Genomic DNA, 23,772 nt, shown 5'->3' with positions numbered 1-23,772 from the left:
ACTCCTGTATCCAGGATGGAACTCACAACCTGCTGCAGAGTTTGCGCCTTTAGTGGATCCAAAGGGAAGACTGATGACGTGGTGCAAAGCTGGCGAGGGGGACGTCTCTTGAAAGAGACTGTGTACCTGTGAGAGACGACTTCTCACACACATGCGTCTGAAATGGCCTTTTACCAGACCTGGGTGAACTGCATAAGTAGGCCTCCTACCCTGGGGTCCCCCAGGGAAAGGCCCACCCCGTCATATGGAAGGCTTGTCTTGTTTAGAAGCAGGCTGACGGGCCACCCTGGACTGTTTTGCCTCGGGCTTTGTGGTTTTGGAAGCATGAGATTGTCTCGGGTATGCCTGACCTTTTGCTTTCCCTTGAGGTCAAAAGGAACGAAAAGTGGTACCTTGTGCCTTCTGTGCAGAAGGATTAGTATTTGGGAGAAAGGCAGTCTTAGCAGCCGCCATGTTCAGACACAATTTTATTTAAGTCTTCCCCAAACAAGATGTCTCCCTTAGAAGGGAGTACCACCAAGGTCTTTTTGGAGTCCAGGTCCACCTTCCATGACCTCAACCACAGAATGCGGTGAGCCAGGACAGACGTAGTAGACGCCTTGACCACCAACACACCCGCTTCATAGGACGCTTCTTGAATATAATAAGAGGCGGTGGTGATGTGAGACAGGTATTGTCTGGCATTGTCAGACATATCCTCGGGCAACTCTCCATCTAATGCCTGAACCCATGCTTCAATACCTTTAGCAGCCCAGGAGGCAGCAATAGTGGGTCTATGTACATCACCTGTCAGGGAGTAAATAGATTTCAGGCATCCCTCCACACGCTTATCTGTCGGTTCTTTCAGTGAAGTGACAGTGGTGACGGGCACAGTGGATGACACCACTAGGCGGGTGAAATGAGAATCCACCGGCGGTGAATTTTCCCACATGTTACATTACTCTGCCGGGAGAGGATAGCGAGCTAAGGCCCATTTGGAGAGAGGGAATTTTTTCCCTGAATTAGACCAGGGTTCCTGCCTGATGTCTTTCAAATGGTCAGAATGGGGTAATAGATTTTTAGCCACCTTCTGTCGTTTATACATATCAGTTTTCTTGGTGACAGTAGTGGAATCCTCATCATCAGTGATTTGTAGGATTTGCTTAATAGCAACCACTTGAGCAGGGACGTCAACTTGCAATGTAGAATCCTCATCAGAAACGCCTGATTCAGTATGTTACCCCTCCTCTTCAGATGAAACATCTGAGAGATTTGTGGATTGTGAGAAGGAAACAGCCTGCTTAGATGACCCAGAGACACGGTATTGACCTGGGGCAGATTTTTGTCTGACCAAGGAATGAGTCAGCTGCTGCAACTGGTTAGACAGGTTGTCCGCCCAAGGCGGATTGACCATAGGGACTATTTGAGGCTGTAATGGTACAGGTGGTCCCATAGGGGGCGTTAGGCATTCAACTAGAGTACCCAGTAGGTTTGAGAATGCGGCCCAGGGTGGCTCTTGATTGGTTACAGGAGCCGCGGACTGACTAGTGGGTGTATGGCACATAGTATACAGACCATCATACACAGCTTCCCCCTCTGGTAAATCCTTGGTGCATGCTCTGCATGATGCAGGAGCGTCTACAGACTTACTGCCCTTTCTATTAGACATTGTACACAAATGCAACACAGAGTGGTTTAGTACGATTAAGCCAGACAGAGTATAATACCTGCGAATAAATCCGATAGTGTGTGACTGATTCCCCAGTACACAACACCTGCGAATAAATCCGGTATTATGTGACTGAGAACACAGTAGAATACACGGAATAGCTAAATACTGTGACGCACTATATAAATGACCCTGACGCACCTACTCCCTTAGGGTACAGAATATAGTGATAGATCTCTGGGAAACACTGAAAGTGAAACCTCACAGCAGATACAGGCACACACAGTCACATTAGCAATGCAGAAAATTATTTTTATTACAACAAAACTGCACTGAACTCATATATGTATATATATATATATATTATATATATATATATATATATATATATATAAAACACAGCGCTGTCCTAGACCGGAGGTATATATCAGAATACTCGTACACTATATTCTGTAATTGGTACACTTTTTCTTAACTAACGCTGTCTGTGTAAAGACATGTAGAATACTCAAGTGTTTGTAAAGTCACTGCGCTGTATACAGGCGACTTTACAAGGGAGGCCTTTCCTAGCAGTACCGGAAACCAGCCGCAGCTATACCTAAGATGGCGCCCAGCATCTCAGTCAGGGAGTGAGGGAGAGTGTGAGGAAGCTCCAGGGCGGGAAAATCTGCAGTAGATGTCGCCCTGGGCTGGGGAGGGGCTACAGGTCAAGCGCCGACTCACCTATGCTGGGCCTCACCGCCGGTACTACGGAGCCTTAATAACAGGGGCGTTAGTACACCCGACCTGTACTCCTATGCCCTGGCGGATATAGTGGAGTACCTGCTCGGTGACAGTGCCCACGCCAGCTTCTCCCTAGACATGCGATCGGAATGCAATTTAATGGTGGGTCCCATCTGGGGGACCCTCTTACCTCCTCCCCATAGCAGCCGTGTGAACCAGGAGAGTATCTGCGACCGTGTGCCTGTAGCCGGAGAGTCTCCACCACAAGTACCCGGGAACAGGACGCGGGAGTATGCGACGCTTGGGAGGTGTTGGAACTGCAGCGCTGAAGTGTCGCCATGACATACAGTTCTTACAGCCCAGTTTTGAAGAAAATTTCTGTTAGAAAAAAGCTTTTTCAGGGATGCCCAGTGCAGCCCTCCTGTTATGATGACCTGCTGATGCAGCACCAACTGAAAAACTGAGCTCACAGTGCCTGAAGGCGGGGTTACAGAGGAGGCCCCAATGCATCCTGGGACAGCCTAAAGCTTTAGCCTGTTGGTGCCTCTGGATCAAGATCCACTCTACACCCAATGTTTTCCCTGTGGAACACAGTGTACCCTGCTGCAGAAAGGACGGATTTCACAGTCGCAAGATAGAGGCCTCCTGCATGCATTTGTGAGATCCAAGTGCTGCACTGAGGACACAGCCTTGGACCACCATTGCAACCATGTTAGTGATTCGTGATGTTTCCAGGCAGCGGTCAGTCTGAGTAAGCTAAAGCTTACTCAGGCTGGCTGTCGGATCCAGACACCAGGTTCCAATAAACCTGCGTACTATGACGCAGACCCTGGACCCATCACACCTACAAAACGGAGGTGACATGCCCCCATTTTGAAGAACGGTACCAGATGCCATCCCTGTTCGCCTCCAAATGCTGCAGCAAGTCAATCATGCTGCAGTTGACAGGGGGCAGCCCCACCAGCATTGGATTTGTACGTAAACCATCGGGTTTATGTACAAATCTGAATTAGGCCCATTGTTCTGAAATGACACAGGTGCGGAGATATGACATATGATGATATAGAGGTGGCAGGGCCGGTTCTACAGTTTGAGGGCGAAAGTTTCCACTGGCGCCCCCACCCTGGTAAAACAGTTAGTGTGCGCCAAAAAATAGGGTCGTGGCTTCATAGGGGAGGGGCGTGGCCACAGTTATGCCCCCTGTAGTTATGCCTCCAGTAGTTGTGTCCCCAGTAGCTGTGCCCCCAGTAGTTGTGCCCCCTGTAGCGTAGATTTGCCCCCTGTAGCTATGCCCCAGTAGATTTGCCCGAGTAGTTGTGCCCCCTGTCGCTGTGCCCCCAGTAGTTGTGCCCCCTGTAGCTGTACCCCCAGTAGTTGTGCCCCCTAGTAGCCGCTTACAAAAAAACAATACTTACCAGCCCTGCTCCTGCTCCCGACCGCTGCTGCCGCTCCGTCTGGCCACCCGCTCCTCTCTATGGGAGAGACGTCATGACGTCTCTCCCATAACAGCGCGGTACAGACACTAGAGGTCAATTATGATCTCTAGTGTCTGACGATGAAGCCGGCTGCAGCGGACGCCCGCACAGCCCTCGACGTCTAGCCGGGGAGCGGGATGCGGAGTGCGGGTAGGCGGCGGGCGCCTGCGGCCGCGCCCCGCAGGCCGCAGCGCCATTGGCATAGGCACTGCTTGCCCGCACCAAGAACCGCTCCTGAGAGGTGGCTATATGGGCAGCAAAGAGATAATGACATTAGGAGATAAAGAGTGTGAGATAAAATAACAGGAGGTTAACGATATGATGAGATATAGGGGGTGAGATAAGGAGAGCATGTGTGGGACAGCGCAGAAACATGGAGACCTGGGTATTAATATTTATGTTAATATTTATATTAAATATTTAAGTTCCCTGGGTCCCTCTGTTTAATTCTTGCAGGCAACATAAAATGGTCTTGTGTGCCATATGTGGCCCATTGGGAGAGTATTAGTGTTCTACAGTACATGGTACTAAATTTTCGGCATACAGTAAACCAGTGGTTCCCACCCTGGGGTGCCTCAGGACACTTGCAGGGGTGCCCTGAGTTGATGGTCTAGGACCAAATTAAATTATTTATGTTCAATGTAATAGGCAAAATTAGTGCTTGTGGCTTCCAACCATAAAATATGTGGTCAAACAGAAGTGAATCCCTCACCACATAACAGAATTTAAGGATGACATTTAAACACAATTTACTTAATTTAATATTGTTTTTTCTACATTTCTCAATAGGAAACTTCTGGCCTAAGACTAAGGGGTCTATTCCTAAAGCAGAGAAAAGCCCTGTTTTGCAGAAAACAGAGCTTTTCTCTGCTTCGCGCTTTTCAGGGAACAGGTTACTGTGGAGAAGTCCCTGACTTCTCCAGCAGCAACGCGACGCCGCTTCGCGACTGAATCGCATCAGCATACTTTAGTATGATGAGTGTGATTCATGAAGGAACGGAAAGCCCAGCTTTCCGCCTCTCCATGGATTTCAGGTTCGCCATCTCAGGATATCGCAACCTGAACATCGGTGCGGAGACGGCAGGGAAGCTCAATGCTCCCTTGCTCTCTGCCTGGCACCCGTGCTGGTTCCACCACCCTGACCTCCCTGCAGCCTCTACGGCCTCCCTGGAGTTCAGCTGGCGGCACATGGGCAGACAGACCCGCCGGATGACTCAGAGGGGACCGCCTGGAGAAGACCTCACCGCTGGACCCCAGATCCCATCACCGGAGAGGTGAGTATTCATGAATTGCTACTTATTACAGCTATATATTGCATCAAATCGATGCGCTGTATAGTGACAAGTAGCAATTAATTTTTTACATGAATAGACCCCTAAGAAGATTAAGGTTTTAGTTTACCCGGATGCAGAGTTTTCTTGTGGGCATACAGTAAAAGCAGAATAAACATAGTGTTGGGCTGTTTTGTTGATGAGGCTTGTCAAGGAAAGCAAGGGGAGCAGAAAAACATTTGTTACAGCTTTTTTGATCATTATTTAGGTTCCCAGACCCACTCCAAGTCTATATTAACCATAAGCAATGATACCCTAAAAGGATGTGATATATGCAAAAATCACAAATAGCGGTTGGAAATAAAAGAACACTCCAGTACTTTCACAATAGCCAGCACCACTGGCGTCCTTCTACGTTCCAGGCCTCATTCCTGGACCTGTGACAGCACTGCATCAGTGTCTCCGACCTGTCCCGCTCATAGGTGCACTTGAAGATTGTTCCAGGAAGTTGACAGCGCTGCTAGACCGGACTAAAGCAGGCAAAACAAACCACTGGTGTGATGGAGTTTACAGTATGCCTGATTTGGTAGCATTAGTATATCATATTTTTACTGGGGGACAGAAGCTATAATCGAGTAATTCTTGTAATCAGTGATGTGCGGTGAGGTCAATGGCTGGGGAGGCACTAGCAGCTAACCAACCGAACCCCCCCAAATAGGAAAAAAAAAAGTGTAGTCCCCCGTAAATCACTAAAACCAACACCAGGCTGAACCAGCCGGGAGGGAGGGGGGGGGGGGGGGGGGGTAATGCCATAGCAGGGGAGACACTCAGTGTGGGGTCCCACTGCCATAACATTAAACAGCCCCCCTAGCCAGTCATCCCAGGGCTGGAATTCCTCAGAAAGTGGGGCCCCCAAAAAATAAAATGGGGTCACCCCTCCCGAGCAACAACCAGCACTGGGCTGATAGCCCAGTGCTATGCCCCGCACCCCTGGTGGCGGTGGATGCTGGGTTCACTGTATGCTAATATTGTCCTTTAAAGGGCGCCTACAGGCCCCAGCATGCCGGCACTTGGAGAACCACAAGTGCCAGCATGCCCAGACATAAAGGGCCCGCTGACACCTGTAGTCCACCTTTATAGAAAACATTAAAATAAAAACACCACACGTTTTTAAAAAAGCTTTTATTATTCAGGGTCTTCACCTGGGGGCGGTGGCCTTTAAGTTCTTTTTCATGGCCGCCGCCCATTCAGGACTTCCATGGCGTCTTCTGTCTTCAGGAGCTCTTCACTGCTCATCCTCTACCGTCGGACTGACACCGCTGCCTCGCGCTGACTTATATAAGTCAGCCTCCCCTGACTGCACGTCCATGTCTTGTATAATTTTCATAATAAACACCTCACAATAAACAGCTGAAACTACCCTTAAAAACATCCCACCAATTCACAAAATGTGTAAAATTAGAGTTTTGGAGCAACATGTAAGCTAAACACACACGATGCACTAAATAGGCCGATCAGCTGATTTTCCGACTGATCGGTCTGATAATCTCAGGGTGTGCGTTCAGCACTCAGTGCTGAGTACTATTCCAAAAGCTGACGGATCAGATAATTGGATCTGATGGCTGCACATTTGTCGAAAATTATAAGACGATATTGTGCACATTTTGAAGTCCATATGTATTTACGATCAAATATCCAACATTTATGCCCACAGTTAATTTAAAAAGTCCCGTTTGTGACGAGCTTTAGGGCAGATCACCATCCGAGTGATAAATCACTAGTGTGTACACTAGAAATTGGATGTTCTGAACGGGATCCGGTCTGAAGATCGACAGTGTCTAGGTCGACAATGTTTAGGTCGACCACTATAGGTCGACAGTCACTAGGTCGACATGGATGGAAGGTCGACAGGGTTTCTAGGTCGACATGTGCTAGGTCGACAGGTCTAAAGGTCGACATGAGTTTTTCACATTTTTTGGGGGGGGGGGATTTTTTCATACTTAACGATCCATGTGGACTACGATTGGAACGGTAAAGTGTGCCGAGCGAAGCGGTAGCGGAGCAAAGGCACCATGCCCGAAGCATGGCGAGCGAAGCGAGCCATGCGAGGAGACGCGGTGCACTAATTTGGGATCCCGGTCACTTTACGAAGAAAACGAAAAAAAAAACAAAAAACTCATGTCGACCTTTAGACCTGTCGACCTAGCACATGTCGACCTAGAAACCCTGTCGACCTTCCATCCATGTCGACCTAGTGACTGTCGACCTATAGTGGTCGACCTAAACATTGTCGACCTAGATACTGTCGATAAAACGAACCACACCCGTTCTGAACATCATTCCTTGTAAAGTTGGTCAGATAGTGAAATTGTCCTGGTGTGTACCTCACAGCGTGACTTTTGGGACAGTTTGTGCATATTGGTGAGTTTGTACTTAGAAATCTAGGGTCCCCATTTATCAACGATACATAACACCTTTATCACTCACTAAAGGGGTCATGTCCTGCTTTCTGTATTAAACAAACTTTACCGCTCTTTGCTGCTGCACCAGGAGGAGAGCCCCAGATGGTGAGAGCGCTATGGTTCCTATTGCCAGCAATGGGGACCCAGCACCACCTTTCCGGGCATTGCTGGGTCCCCGCCAGGTGAAACTGTCATGCACACACATAGACTGGACGCTGTGCATGCACGTGATTCAGCAGCCCATCTGCCAGCAGCAGAGCGGAAAACGCCGTTTAGGGGGGAGACGGAGCTGGACCTCACCAGAGAGATAAGTAATGCTGAATACCAGCTGCATATTCATTAATATCACAGTGATAATAAACAAAATATGCCGCTGGTATTAAGATTCATTTATATGAGACAAAAGATGGACACTTCGTGAAAGTGGAGAGGAGGGACTTAACAGGTGTGAGCAGGGACACAAACTTAAAAAGTACCTATCAGAGGGCCTAATTCAAACCTGATCGCTATCAAGTGATTTTTACAGCCCTGCGATCAGATAGTTGCCGCCTACAGGGGGACTGTATTTTAGGTGTGCAAGTGTGCGATCGCATGTGTAGCAGAGCTGTACAAACAGATCTTGTGCAGTCTCTGCAAAGCCCAGGATTTACTCAGCTGCTGCGATCAAATCATCCTGTCCGGGACCGAAATTGATGTCAGGAACCCTCCCTGCAAACGCATGAACACGCCTGCGTGTTTCCAGACACACCCTGGAAACGGTCAGTTGACACCCACAATCGCCTTCTTCCTGTCAATCTCCTTGCGATTATCCGTGCGAACGGATCCGTCGCACAAACCCATCGCTGAGCGGCAATCCACTTTGTACCCATGCGACGCGCCCGCGCATTGCGGTGTATACGCATGCGCAGTTTGGACCTGATCGCCCGTGCACAGCTGTGATCAGGTCTGCATTACCCCTAGTGTCCTCGCAATTTGCTAAATCTCTGTGCAAAAATCCCATTAATATCTTGTTGCTCCTCAAACCCCCTCCTCTGTCACGAAATCACTGCCGTGCAGTGGTCTCTATGGCAGAAAGGGGAGTCAGTGTGTGCATTAGTAGTGTGTGTGTGGACTGTTAGGAGCACACTAGCAATAACCAGCCATACAGTGACGCTAACTTCAGCCTCGTCATACAGTGCACACTTCTCCCTCAGAGCACGCACTGGAGAGCGACCAAGAAGCCGCGTCACAGGGCGGATTGATCTACCCCGTTCCCCGTCAATCAGAGCCTGCCCCGCCCTGTTACTTACAGTAGCCCCTGGCCTGTAATCCTCTCAGAATAGGGGCGTCACCCCGAGGTAGGCGGGGCTACTGGGGTGTCTGCGGGACAAGGTGGGAGTAACCGCTGCTGCCATGGGAGGAGGGAGGGATACCAGCAGAGGGAGGGAGCTGACGCGTGAGGAGGGGGATGAAAAGTTAGACGTGAAGAAGAAGTGGGAGAGAGAATTAGGCGGAGAGTGGTGCGGAGGACTCAGTGTGGGGAGTGAGAGTAGGGATCAGAGTGACAGAGCAGCAGGGGCACCAGTGACAGCCAGGTGTGAGTGTGCCTGTGTGGTGACAGTGACTCCCTCCTGCTGCCCACTACTCACCCCAGCGCTGCACCTCTTCCTTCTGGGGGGCTGTCATGTCCTCCATTCTGCCCTTCACCCCCCCAATTGTCAAGAGGCTGCTGGGCTGGAAGAAAGGGGAGCAGAATGGCCAGGAGGAGAAGTGGTGCGAGAAGGCGGTGAAGAGCCTGGTGAAGAAGCTGAAGAAGACCGGGCAGCTGGACGAGCTGGAGAAAGCCCTGGCCACCCAGAGCATCAGCACCAAGTGCATCACCATCCCCAGGTGAGGGCTGCTGGGGACACCTCTCTGCCACATCAGCCTCCCCTGTCACAGTGCTGGTGGGGGCACTCTCTCTGCAGGCTGCACATCCTGCCCCTAGCACACACTGTATACGGGGCATGGCAATGTGGGGAGGATGACAGTCCTTAGTAATTAGCTACAATATCAAATACAATCGTGTCTACTGTTTCCTAAAGTATCATCATGAGATGAGTGGGTGGAATCATAGTGGCTGCTGGGCCAAGGTAAAGTGGACACTGTAACCTAATTAAGTTTCACCATTAAAGACGAGCAGTTTACAAATCTACTAGTAGTACATTGTGCTGAGAAGCAGTGGTGCAAACACTGAGTAGGCAGAAGTATGTTATGTGTATATATATATATATATACACACACACACACACACACACACACACACACACACACACACACACACACACACACAAACACACATATGCAGAATAGAAAGTTCGACACTCAGCTGAGGGAGGTAGTATACTAATATCTACATCTAATTTGTGTGTAAAATGGAATCCTGTAATACCTTTAGAGTTATGATAATAGTAATGTTGTTTACATAGCACTTTTCTCCCAATAAGATTCAGAGGGGTCTATTCATGAAGTAGTGTAAAGGGTGGAGAAGTGAGCCAGTGGAGAAGTTGCCCATGGCAACCAATCAGCATTGACGTAACATTTATAATTTTGCATACTATACAATTTTATGGAGCAGCTGATTGGTTGCCATGGGCAACTTCTCAACAGGCTCACTTCTCCACTCTTCACTGCTTCATGAATAAACCCCAAAGTGCTTAGAAAAACTATTTAAAACTCTTTTTAGAAGTGGAGATGTTGCCCATAGCAGCCAATCCGATTCTAGCTATTATCTTCTCGAAGGTGCAAGAGAAACGATAAGTAGAAGCTGATTGGTTGCTATGAGCAACATCTCCACTTTGTAAAACCTGCACCTTAGTAAATATACCCCTTAGCATCTGTAAGTACATAACATTCTATTTGCATTTATGTAGTTTATCAAGTTTAATAATAATTATTGTAATAATAATAATAATAATCATCATCATCATCATCATCATCATCATAACAACTACAGTGATGATGAAACTAATATACCTCTTTTTATTGTGTAGCATTCTATTGTCCCTCATTTAAAGCCCTGTGACTTTTCTGCTGCTCCATATTAGTTACAGTGTTTGCTGCTGGCCCACATAATAGGGCGATTGGCCTGCACGGCCAATCTAGCAGCAGCGATAGCCCCCGCGCATCACTATCACTGTGGGGGGTACACACGGAGCGATCAGGCTTATATTCTAAGCAATCTAGTCAGATTGCTTAGAATATCGCTCCGTGAGTATCCCCCTTAAGAGCTCACATATAGCCACTAATTGAGGCCTCCACCTTCAATTCCTGTGATGATATGCGTCATACTGCTCCCAGTTTCGCTGCACAAATGCTACCAATAGTTCCTGTTATTGTTCCACATATAGCCCACTTCTATTGTGTATTGCATCCTCTCTATATACACTTTCTTCTAGTTATTTTAGTCCTTATAATCTGTTCCTCCATACATCTGAAGTGTGCCACAAAACTGGTTTTAAATTGCTGTAGCTACCTACATATGCAATGTTTATTCATATAAATGTAACTCCAATAAGTACCTTCATCTTTTGTAAATACCCCCCCCCCCCCCACCAAAAAAACCCCCCCCCCAAAAAAATGACATGAATGTAAGGTGTCCCAGCGGGATGCAGTCAGGTTACCGGCAGTCGGGATCCCCGTGTTCTGGAGACTGACGCCGGAATCCCGGCACCCACTGGTATCCCAACAGCTGGCATCCCGACGCCCGCCTGATATTCACACTCGGTTGTTGGGTCCACGCCACTAACCGAGTGGGAATACAACCTGTGGTGAGCAAACTGAGCCTGATGTGTGGGGAGCGCAGCGAGCCCGTGAGGGGCCTCGCTGCGATGCCGCTGTCGGTATACTGACAGCCGGCATCCTGTCTGTCAGTATATCATATACATATAAAGCAATAGCGTAAATGTGGTATTGCAGGGAAGTTTGTGCATTAGTGACAGGCTCACATCTTTCTTAGAAAGTGTCATTTGTTTCTGAAATTTCCTTAGACGCAGTCTATTACAGCATGTAGCTAAATGTATTAATTTACGTGAGTGAAAAAGACCAACCAGCGTATGTGGTGAAGGGTGATACATTATCTGCATGCTATAAAAGGGGCCTGGGAAAGAAGGGCATGTGAGTACATGTATAGGGATGTGCAGGGGGGGGTGATCGGGCTCAGTGCTGAAAATAGTACAGTTGTAAAGCTGGAATTTAGCCATTCTTTACCTTAGGTATAATAAAGTTAAAGGAATTTCCAGGTTATCTAAATCAGATGCTTTCATTTATGTAAGCATATAATTTATACCCAAAGCTGCTGTTCACAGAAAACACTTGGGGTCTATGAGAGTGATACGGTCGTTAGGTTGACACAGCTTAGGTCGACAGTCATTAGGTCGACATGCATTAGGTCGACATCAGTTTTTCACTTTTTTTTTATTTTTTTGGACTTTTTCATACTTGACGATCCACATGGACTACAATTGGGAACGGTAACCTTGCCTGAAGCATGGCGAACCATGCGAGGGGACACGGTGCACTAATTGGGGTTCCCCATCACAAAGAAAACGACACCATTTACGATGAAAACTACACCAAAAAAAGTCCAAAACTCATGTCGACCTTTTCACCTGTCAACCTAATGCCCATGTCGACCTTCAGTGGTCGACCTAATGACTGTTGACCTAAACAACCTGTAACCCTATGAGAAACAAGTGTATTTGAGGATTTATATCCCTGGAAAATCATAGCCTGTTAGGATACGGTCATTAGGTCAACCACTATTGGTCGACATGCATTAGGTCAACATGGTCACTAGGTTGACATGAACAATGTTGACATGGGAAAAGGTCGACATTAGTGTTTTTTTATACATTTTATTTTGGTGTCGTTTTCTTCGTGTGGACGACCCGCCGCCGAGCTGCCCAACCGCCGATACGACAGACGGGCAACCCAGCGGCGGGGGGTAGGTGACGGGGGGAGTGAAGTTTCTTCACGCCCCCGTCACCCGGCTCCATAGCAATGCATGCTAATATGGACAATCTCGTCCATATTGGCCTGCATGCATAAGCGACGGGGCACCAACGATTAACAATCGTGGGGGCCGTGCATCGTTAATCATTGGTGCCTACACACTGCACTATATGAACAAGTTCTCGTTCATTAATGACCGAGAACGTTCATATCGTGCAGTGAGATCTGCCAGTGTGTAGGGCCCTTAAGTCCCGCTGATTTTTTCCTACAAATAACAATTTTAGAAAAAATAAGACTTGCTCTGGGGTGCGTGAAACCAGACACACCGTGTCCCACTTTCTCTCCTTTACATGAACAGGAAAATCTCTGCTGCTGCTGGAAAAACTCTGCGTGCAGTTGAATACCCCCCTTAGGGTGTTGTTTATTAAAGCTCAGATAGAGATAAAATTATGAGAGATAAAGTACTAGCCAATCAGCTTCAGCCTTACATTTTATAGGCTGTATTTGAAAAATGACAGGAGAGCTGATTGGTTGGTACTTTCTCACAATTTTCTCTCTTTCCAAGCTTTGATAGATACCCCCCTCAGTATTGGAAAGTTTTTAGCCAGAGGCAGGTTCAACTTCTCAGTGTCCCTTTGATGATACACATATACTGTAGCATATCAACAATACATGGCAATTACTACATGGTCTACTTGTGGATATTAACAGCCAGTTGCATGGATTTGGTGTGCAGCTTAAAATGAGTGTGGCAGGAAAAAAGGTGCATGTGCACAGCTGAGGAAGCATTTGTAAAAGAGCCTTAGGGGTATATTCAATTGGTGTCGAAAACTGCCGTCTGTCGAAAAGATGGCAGTTTTCGACTTTTTAAGGTCGAATCGTGATTCGACCTATTCAGTCCCAGCAGTTTTTATTCGACAAGTTGTGGAATTCGACTTGTCGAATAGTACGTGAATCGGCGGAATAGCGTACTTTTGAGGGAAACGGGGCTAAATTCGACAGGATTTGGTCCCGTTTCTGACCATCTCAGTCCGACATAAAAAATGTTGGACAGAGATGTGGGACCCAGAGGAGGAGAGGGGGGGTAGCCGCAGGGAGATGGGGGACAGCCGCGGGCATACAGGGGAGATCAGCGCTACAGCACAGCGCTGCAGCAGGATGTCTCACAGCCGCGCCGCTCACGGCAGCGTCCACCCGGCTCTAACGAGTGAGGTCACGCTTGCTGGAGCCTGGTGGACACTGCCGTGAGGTCAGGCAGCTGTGTGTGACATCCTCCTGCAGTGCTACTGTAGCGCTGCTCTCCTCCGTCTGCCCGCGGCTGTCCCCGCTGGTCTCCCCGCAGCTCCACCCCCTTCTCCTCCTCTGGGTCCCTCATCTCAATTCGACTTTTTAAAAGTAGAATTGAGATGAGATTTGAATAGGGGTTGTCGAATCCATTCCGACAAATGCATGTCGGAATGCATCCGACCCTAATTGAATATACCCCTTAGTGTGTGTAACACCCAAGTCCCAGCATAGATCCTTTGTTGTCTGGCTAGTGGAGTCATGTGAGGCAGATTTGGCCTTATTCACATGTGGACGGAGTTGCTGCACATAGCGCAAAGTACCGATGTTTGGTACTTTGCGCATGCGCCAGACCTGTACTCCACATGTGCAGTATGGGTCGGCAATGTAGGACGCAGTATGGCGCAGTATCGGTGATTGACAGTCTTCTGCCGTTTGGGGGTGACGATGGATTCTGCTTTCTAAAATGGAGGCATGTTGATGCCATTGTTGGGGAGGGACGAGGCCAGGATCTCCATTGGATGACCAAAGTTTCCTGGGGTCTTTGTTGTATCTGTGGCGGCCAGTTTGCGTGACCCCCATTGGTCATACAGCCGGCCCATGGTGTCACAGATGATCCAGTGCTGCTCCAAGGATGCATCTCTATTGCAAGAAGGCTAAGCAGCAGCAATAGCTAGTCCATCCACATCAGAAGCAGCCACCTTGTTTGGAAATGAAACGTTAAGGTGGATTTCTCCTATTTTAAATGGGATTGTGGGTAATTGTGCAGTATTGTTGGTGAAATAGATGTATTGAAGCTCAAAATAGGTTGGAACAATAACATGATTTGTGTGGATATTGAAATAAGGAAGAGACTGCATGGAACTATTTTTAGTGAGACACTGATGTATCTGAGCACCATTCTTCTTCCCATATTAATTATATTATACAGTGTACCTGCAAGTATAGCAATATCTGAAATTCATGTAGATGTTGTTTGGCATTATTAGACCCTAATAGATTGTGTGTAGTCTTTGAACCCTTTCATTTAGTAAGGAAATATGGGACCGAACGTGAACGCATCTGGTACTATTTTTTGTTATGGTCTTGCCTGTATTCTTCCTATACCACCTGAACGGGCAGATCGTAGTGAACCCTGAACGGGTGGTCTTCAGTATGCCGGCGGTCGGGCTCCCGGCGACCAGCATACCGGCGGCGGGAGCCCGACAGCCGGCATACCGACACTTATTCTCCCTCGTGGGGGTCCACGACCCCCCTGGAGGGAGAATAAAATAGTGTGGTGCCCGTGGCGTGGCGAGCGCAGCGAGCCCGCAAGGGGCTCATTTGCGCTCGCCACACTGTCGGTAAGCCGGCGGCCGGCCTCCCGGCTCCGGTATGCTGGTCGCCGGGAGGCCGGCCGCCGGCAGATCGTAGTGAACCCCACCTGAACATGTGCCCTTTATCATTTCAGCGATCCCTTTTTTTTGGGTTGTATAACAAGCTTTTTTCATCAACTGGGGCATTTCTAGTGCTAAATACAAAATTACAGTAGAATAATTCTCCTTTACAGTTTTGGCTTCCGGTATTTTTTTTTCCTGTTAATGAAGGTAGAATGTAATATATAAATTAAGTTAATTTAGATGGATTCTTTATGGTGGTGTTTTGTGGAAGGGAAGGGCCACCTGTGCCCTCCTGACTGAGGTCATTAGGTCGACATGCATTAGGTCGACATACATTGGGTCGACCGCTAATGGTCAACATGCATTAGGTCGACATGGTCATTATGTTGACATGGTCATTAGGTCGACATGTACTAGGTCGACATGGAAAAAGGTCGACATGAGTTTTTCACAATTTTCTTTTCTTCATTTTTTGACCTTTTTCATACTTAACGATCCACGTGGACTACAATTAGGAACGGTAACCAGTGCCGCGCGCAGCGAGGCACCTTGCCCAAAGCTCGCTCGCTATGCGAGGCGACACGGTGCACTAATTGGGGTTCCCCGTCACTTTACGAAGAAAACACCCAAAACAGTCAAAAAACTCATGTCGGCCTTTTTCCATGAAGACCTAGTACATGTCGACCTAATGACCATGTCACCTAATGCATGTCGACCTAATGAACCACACCCGTCCCAATATGGGCGATTAAGGATAATTTTTCATTGCTCAACTTTTTAGCCAAATCTGTACATTTATGGTTATTATTATTTACCCTAGTACTGTACTGGGTGATACAAAGCTGCATGTTAGCTACTCCACTGTTATTACAGCATGTAACAAGGGTATATATATATTTCTCATACGTCCTAGAGGATGCTGGGGATGCTTCAAGAACCATGGGGTATAGACAGGATCCGCAGGAGACATGGGCACACTATAAGACTTTGAATGGGTGTGAACTGGCTCCTCCCTCTATGCCCCTCCTCCAGACTCCAGTTATATTCTGTACCCAGCGAGACTGGATGCACACTGAGGAGCTCTCCTGAGTTTCTCAGAAAATACTTTATTTAGGTTTATCATTTTCAGGCAGACCTACTTCTAAAGAGTTCAAGGGCTCTGTTTCTTAGGCTACTGGACACCATTAGCTCCAGAGGGTTCGATCACTACGGTACGCCTAGCTGCTTGTTCCCGGAGCCGCGCCGTCACCCCCCTCACAGAGCCAGAAGATTGAAGCCGGGTGAGTATGAGATCAGAAGACTTCAGTGACGGCAGAAGACGGCGTTTGAGGTACCGCGCAGCGGTCGCGCTGCGCGCCATGCTCCCACACTGATCACGGCACTGCAGGGCGCAGGGGGGGCGCCCTGGGCAGCATGGGGGGCCTCAAACAGCACTGGCATAGAGTATAACAGTGCCCAGGCACTTGTTAAGGGACCCCTGCCAGTATAAAGAATTTTTGAGCAGGACTGAAGCGCGCCATGTAGTGGGCGGGGCTTAGCCGCATAGCTCTCACCAGCGCCATTTTTCTCTTCACAGAAGGCTGCAGAGACGCTGGCAGAGACGCTGGTCCTGACCGCCACACTGCTGTGCAAGTAACAGGGTGCAAAACGGGGGGGAAGGCACTAGTGATTGGTGAATTATTATATATGATAAAAGCGCTAGCAGGTCTGGGCAGTCTTATTATTGACTTCAGAACCGGGATAGGCGCTGGGTGTGAGCTGGCAGAACTCTCTCTGTGTCTCTCTAACAGGCTCTGCTGTGGGTCTGTCTGCTATAGCCCCAGTGTGGTTGTGGCTGTAGGTACGTGTGTGTGTCGACATGTCTGAGGCTGAATGCTCTTCCCAGGAGGAGGCTGGCGTGGGGACAGACAGTTATGTGAGAATGACAGTGTCAGCATCACCGACGGATGATTGGGTCAATATGTTGAGTGTTTTAAATACGAATGTGACTAAGTTGGCTAAGAGATTTGATAAATCTGAGTCTAAGAACCAGACATGGAGGAAATCCATGGAAGATGCCTTGTCACAGGTCCAGACCCCTTCGGGGTCGCAGAAACGTGCATTTGCTCAGATCGTAGATACAGATACCGACACGGACTCTGATTCCAGTGTTGACTATAGTGATGCCAGATTACATCCAAAACTGGCTAAGAGTATTCAGTACATGATTGAAAAAGCTTGGGAAAATCCTGACAAAAAGATATATGTTCCCAAAAGAATTCCAATGGCATATCCGTCCCCCTCTGGGGACAGGAACAGCTGGGAGTCAATCCCCATGGTAGACAAAGCTTTATCGCGTCTATCCAAAAAGGTGGCGCTTCCATCTCCTGACACGGCAGCCCTAAAGGATCCTGCGGATCGTAAGCAGGAAAATACCCTGAAATCCATTTATGTCACTACAGGGTCGCTACTCAGGCCCGCTGTTGCTGCTGCATGGGAGAGTAGCGCTATTGAAAAGTGGTCAGATAACTTGTCCTCTGAGGTAGATACCCTAGACAGGGATAGTGTGCTTTTGACTTTGGGTCACATCAAGGACGCTGCAGCATATTTAAAAGAAGCTGTAAGGAATATTGGCCTTTTGGGATAAAGGGCCAATGCCATGGCAGTCTCAGCAAGGAGAGCATTGTGGATTCATCAATGGAATGCTGATGCTGACTCTAAGAAGGCGATGGAGTCTTTACCGTTAAACGGTAAGGTCTTGTTTGGTGACGGCCTCACTGACCTGGTCTCTACGGCTACTGCGGGTAAGTCATCTTTTTTACCTTATGTTCCTGCACAGCATAAGAAATCGCCTCACTATCAGATGCAGTTCTTTCGGCCCAACAAATTCAAAAAAGGACGTGGGTCCTCCTTCCTTGCTGCAGGGGGGAGAGGAAGGGGAAAAAGGTCACAGGCTGTGGCAAGTTCCCAGGAGCAGAAGTACTCTCTGGCTTCTACCAAATCCACTGCATGACGCTGGGGCTTGCGGGAGTCCGCACCAGTGGGGGCACATCTCAAACTCTTTAGTCAGGTCTGGGTGCCCTCAGACCTGGATCCTTGGATAGTAGATATAGTAACCCAGGGTTACAAGTTAGAGTTTCAAGACGTGCCCCCTCACCGATTTTCAAATCGGCCTTGCCAGCTTCTCTTCCAGAAAGGGAGATAGTAAGTGCTGCGATACTAAAGTTGTGTCAAAATCAAGTGATTGTCACGGTACCCCTGTCTCAACAGGGGGAAGGTTTTTATTCAAGCCTGTTCGTGGTCCCGAAGCCGGATGGCTCAGTCAGACCGATTCTAAACCTCAAATCCCTCAATTTCTTTCTGAAAAGATTCAAGTTCAAGATGGAGTTTCTACGGACAGTGATCTCCAGTCTGGAGGAGGGGGATTTTATGGTGTCGGTCGACATAAAGGATGCCTACTTACATGTCCCCATATATCCTCCACATCAGGCTTACTTGAGATTTGCTGTACAGGATTGTCATTACCAATTTCAGACGTTGCCGTTTGGTCTGTCCACGGCTCCGAGGATTTTCAGCAAGGTTATGGCGGAAATGATGGTTCTCCTGCGCAAGCAGGGAATCACAATTATCCCATACTTGGACGATCTCCTCATAAAGGCGAATTCCAAGGAGCAATTGTTGAAGAATGTTGCCCTTTCACTGACGATTTTGCAACAACACGGTTGGCTCCTAAATTTACCAGAATCACAGTTGGATCCAACGACACGGCTGTCGTTCATGGGTATGATTCTGGATACAGAATTGCAGATAGTTTTTCTTCCAGTGGAAAAAGCTCTGGAAATACAGAACATGGTAAAACAAATTCTGAAACCGGCAAGGGTGTCAGTTCTTTACTGCACTCGGTTGCTGGGGAAGATGGTGGCGGCCTACGAGGCCATTCCGTATGGCAGGTTCCATGCCAGGGTGTTTCAGTGGAACCTGCTGGACCAGTGGTACGGGTCTCACCTGGACATGCAATGGAAAATAATTCTATCTCCCGGGACCAGAATTTCCCTTCTGTGGTGGCTGCACAGTTCTCACCTTCTGGAGGGACGCAGGTTCGGGATTCAGGATTGGATCCTGGTGACAACGGATGCAAGCCTCCGAGGCTGGGGAGCAGTCACACAGGGAAGAAACTTTCAGGGAAAGTTGTCAAGCCAGGAGGCTTGTCTACACATAAACATTCTGGAATTAAGAGCCATCCACAACGGCATACTGCAAGCAGAGCATCTTCTTCGAGGTCTGACGGTCTTGATTCAGTCAGACAACGTGACAGCAGTGGCGTACATAAACCGCCAAGGTGGAACAAAGAGCAGAGCGGCGATGGCCGAGGCCACGAAGATCCTTCGCTGGGCGGAAAGACATGCCAGTGCTCTGGCGGCGGTCTTCATTCCAGGAGTGGACAACTGGGAAGTAGACTTCCTCAGCAGACACGATCTCCATCCAGGAGAGTGGGGTCTTCATCAAGAGGTCTTTGCAGAAGTGACAAGTCGGGGAGTTCCTCAAGTGGACATGATGGCGTCCCGCCTCAACAAGAAACTTCAGAGATATTGTTCCAGGTCAAGGGACCCTCAGGCGATAGCGGTGGACGCCCTAGTGACACCCTGGGTGTTTTAGTCGGTCTATGTGTTCCCTCCACTTCCACTCATTCCAAAGGTGATAAAAATTATAAGACGAACAAGGGTTCAGGCGATCCTCATTGTTCCGGATTGTCCAAAAAGGGCCTGGTATCCAGATCTTCAGGAGTTGCTCATAGAAGATCCCTGGCCTCTTCCTCTTTGGGAGGACCTGTTACAACAGAGGCCGTACGTGTATCAGGACTTACCGCGGCTGCATTTGACGGCGTGGAGGTTGAACGCCAAATCCTAGCCCGAAAGGGTATTCCCAGTGAAGTCATTCCTACACTTCTTCAGGCTAGAAAAGAAGTAACGGCAAAGCATTACCATCGTATTTGGAGAAAATATGTGTCTTGGTGTGAATCCAAGAAGGCTCCTATGGAAGAATTTCACCTGGGGCGTTTGCTCCATTTCCTACAAGCAGGTGTGGATGCGGGCCTAAAGTTAGGCTCTATTAAAGTTCAGATTTCGGCCTTGTCAATCTTTTTTTCAAAAAGAATTGGCCTCCCTTCCAGAAGTTCATACCTTCGTAAAAGGCGTGCTGCACATCCAACCTCCCTTTGTGCCCCCTGTGGCTCCATGGGACCTTAATGTGGTGTTGCAGTTCTTGCAATCACATTGGTTTGAACCTTTACGCAAGGTTGAGTTAAAATTCCTTACTTGGAAAGTGGATATGTTGTTGGCCTTGGCGTCTGCAAGGCGAGTGTCTGAGTTGGCGGCTTTGTCTCACAAAAGCCCCTATTTGATTTTTCATGCTGATAGGGCAGAGTTGAGAACTCGTCAGCAATTTCTGCCAAAGGTGGTTTCGTCATTTCATGTTAACCAGCCTATTGTGGTGCCAGTGGCTAATAAGTCCCTCGATGTGGTCAGAGCTTTGAAGATCTATGTCGCCAGAACGTCGCAGGTTAGGAAAACAGAGGCTCTGTTTGTCCTGTGGGCTCCCAACAAGATTGGGGCTCCTGCTTCTAAGCAGACTATTGCGCGCTGGATTTGTAATACGATTCAGCAGGCTCATGCTACGGCAGGATTGCCGTTACCGAAATCTGTGAAAGCCCATTCTACCAGAAAGGGGGGCTCATCCTGGGTGGCTGCCCGGGGAGTCTCGGCGTTACAACTTTGCCGAGCTGCTACTTGGTGGGGTTCAAACACCTTTGCAAAATTTTACAAGTTTGATACCCTGGCTGAGGAGGACCTCTTGTTTGATCAATCGGTGCTGCAGAGTCATCCGCACTCTCCCTCCCGTTCTAGAGCTTTGGTATAAACCCCATGGTTCTTGAAGCATCCCCAGCATCCTCTAGGATGTATTTGAAAATAGGATTTTAATACCTACCGGTAAATCCTTTTCTCTTAGTCCGTAGAGGATGCTGGGCGCCGTCCCAGTGCGGGCTGTATCTGCAGTTTGGTTATAGTTACGCTCATGTTGCGTTGAGTTCAGTCAGTCTGTGACTGTTGTTGGTCATGCCGTTGCATGCATTGTTGTTGAATGCCATGTTGTACGATGTGTTAGTGGTGTGAGTTGGTATGTGACTCACCTTAGTTTAAATTAAGTAAATAAATCCTTTTCCTCTAAATGTCCGTCTCCCTGGGCACAGTTCCTATAACTGGAGTCTGGAGGAGGGGCATAGAGCATACCTCCCAACATGACCCTCTCCAGGAGGGACACAATGCTCTGTTCCTGGACTTTTCAATTAATTTATGATTGCCGACACCTGTTTTGAACAGGTTAATGGATAAGAAAATTGTTTCAGCACAGGTGATGGCAATCATACATTAAGAGGGAAGTCCAGGAACAGAGCATTCTGTCCCTCCTGGAGAGGGTCATGTTGGGAGGTGTGATAGAGGGAAGAGCCAGTTCACACCCATTCAAAGTCTTATAGTGTGCCCATGTCTCCTGCGGATCCCGTCTATACCCCATGGTTCTTGAAGCATTCCCAGCATCCCCTACGGACTAAGAGAAAAGGATTTACCGGTAGGTATTAAAATCCTATCATATATATACACACACACACACACACACCACACACACACACACACACACACACACACACACACACACACACACACACACACACACACCAACACACACACCAACACCCCCCCCCCTCCCCCCCCCCCAGTATTCATTCTAGGCTGTTTCAGCACCCTGCCCATCTTTGAAATGTGAAAATGCACCCTGCCCTTTTTCAGTGCACCCTGCAGGATCATAATCGCCCCCTTGTATACAGAATGCACCAGTCACAGTGCATGCTACAGTGCAGTTTTCTACACCTTGCCCACCTCTGAAACTGGGACACAATTTCTGTCCTTAGCAAAGTGGATGGCAGAGGAAGGACTGTAAATGGAATCACTGCTGTGGCTGCCTGCATAACACATCACTCTGATGATGAGTGAAGGAACAGGGTAAGCAGTGCGCATGTACAGTTTACAGTATTTCCCATGTAGAAGAACACACTTTATTTCTCTGACGTCCTAGTGGATGCTGGGACTCCGTCAGGACCATGGGAATTAGCGGCTCCGCAGGAGACAGGGCACAAAAATAAAGCTTTAGGATCAGGTGGTGTGCACTGGCTCCTCCCCCTATGACCCTCCTCCAAGCCTCAGTTAGGTTTTTGTGCCCGTCCGAGCAGAGTGCAATCTAGGTGGCTCTCCTAAAGAGCTGCTTAGAAAAAGTTTTTAGGTTTTTTATTTTCAGTGAGTCCTGCTGGCAACAGGCTCACTGCATCGAGGGACTTAGGGGAGAGAAGTGAACTCACCTGCGTGCAGGATGGATTGGCTTCTTAGGCTACTGGACACCATTAGCTCCAGAGGGATCGAACACAGGCCCAGCCATGGAGTCCGGTCCCGGAGCCGCGCCGCCGACCCCCCTTGCAGATGCCGAAGATTGAAGAGGTCCAGAAACAGGCGGCAGAAGACTTTTCAGTCTTCATGAGGTAGCGCACAGCACTGCAGCTGTGCGCCATTGTTGTCAGCACACTTCACACAGCGGTCACTGAGGGTGCAGGGCGCTGGGGGGGGCGCCCTGGGCAGCAATGTATAATACCTTTCTTATGGCTAAAAATACATCACATATAGCCCTTGAGGCTATATGGATGTATTTAACCCCTGCCAGATCTCACAAACTCCGGGAGAAGAGCCCGCCGAAATAGGGGGCGGGGCTTATTCTCCTCAGCACACAGCGCCATTTTCCTGCTCAGCTCCGCTGTGAGGAAGGCTCCCAGGACTCTCCCCTGCACTGCACTACAGAAACAGGGTAAAACAGAGAGGGGGGGCACTTTTTTTGGCGATATTACTATATTTAAGCTGCTATAAGGATACAACACTTATATAGGGTTGTTCCCATATATATTATAGCGCTTGGGTGTGTGCTGGCAAACTCTCCCTCTGTCTCCCCAAAGGGCTAGTGGGGTCCTGTCTTCAATAGAGCATTCCCTGTGTGTCTGCTGTGTGTCGGTACGTGTGTGTCGACATGTATGAGGACGATGTTGGTGTGGAGGCAGAGCAATTGCCGGTAATGGTGATGTCACCCCCCAGGGAGTCGACACCGGAATGAATGGCTTTGTTTATGGAATTACGTGATAATGTCAGCACATTACAAAAATCAGTTGACGACATGAGACGGCCGGCAAACCAGTTAGTACCTGCCCAGGCGTCTCAGACACCGTCAGGGGCTGTAAAACGCCCTTTACCTCAGTCGGTCGACACAGACCCAGACACGGACACTGAATCTAGTGTCGACGGTGAAGAAACAAACGTATTTTCCAGTAGGGCCACACGTTATATGATCACGGCAATGAAGGAGGCTTTACATATCTCTGATACTGCAAGTACCACAAAAAGGGGTATTATGTGGGGTGTGAAAAAACTACCTGTAGTTTTTCCTGAATCAGAGGAATTGAATGATGTATGTGATGAAGCGTGGGTTAAC

The 23,772-nt window shown here is 48.4% G+C and overlaps 1 protein-coding gene across 3 annotated transcripts in view; it reads left to right on the top strand.

The window, feature by feature from the left end:
• Positions 1–23,772, top strand: part of SMAD3 (SMAD family member 3) — a 251,863-nt gene that overhangs the window by 35,733 nt on the left and 192,358 nt on the right. For 2 of the 3 annotated variants that reach the window (XM_063925563.1, XM_063925561.1), the window contains exon 1: positions 8,992–9,448. The exons of the other annotated variant lie outside the window; for it this stretch is intronic. In XM_063925563.1, the coding sequence (XP_063781633.1) occupies positions 9,243–9,448 (206 nt within the window). In that variant the 5' untranslated portion in view covers positions 8,992–9,242. Of the gene's footprint in view, positions 1–8,991; positions 9,449–23,772 lie in introns of those variants that run through there. 3 annotated transcript variants of the gene reach the window in all.

Source organism: Pseudophryne corroboree, chromosome 6, assembly GCF_028390025.1.
Source record: "Pseudophryne corroboree isolate aPseCor3 chromosome 6, aPseCor3.hap2, whole genome shotgun sequence".
NCBI lineage: Eukaryota > Metazoa > Chordata > Amphibia > Anura > Myobatrachidae > Pseudophryne > Pseudophryne corroboree.
Note: the sequence above shows the minus strand (reverse complement) of the source record. Positions and strands in the feature narration are given on the sequence as shown.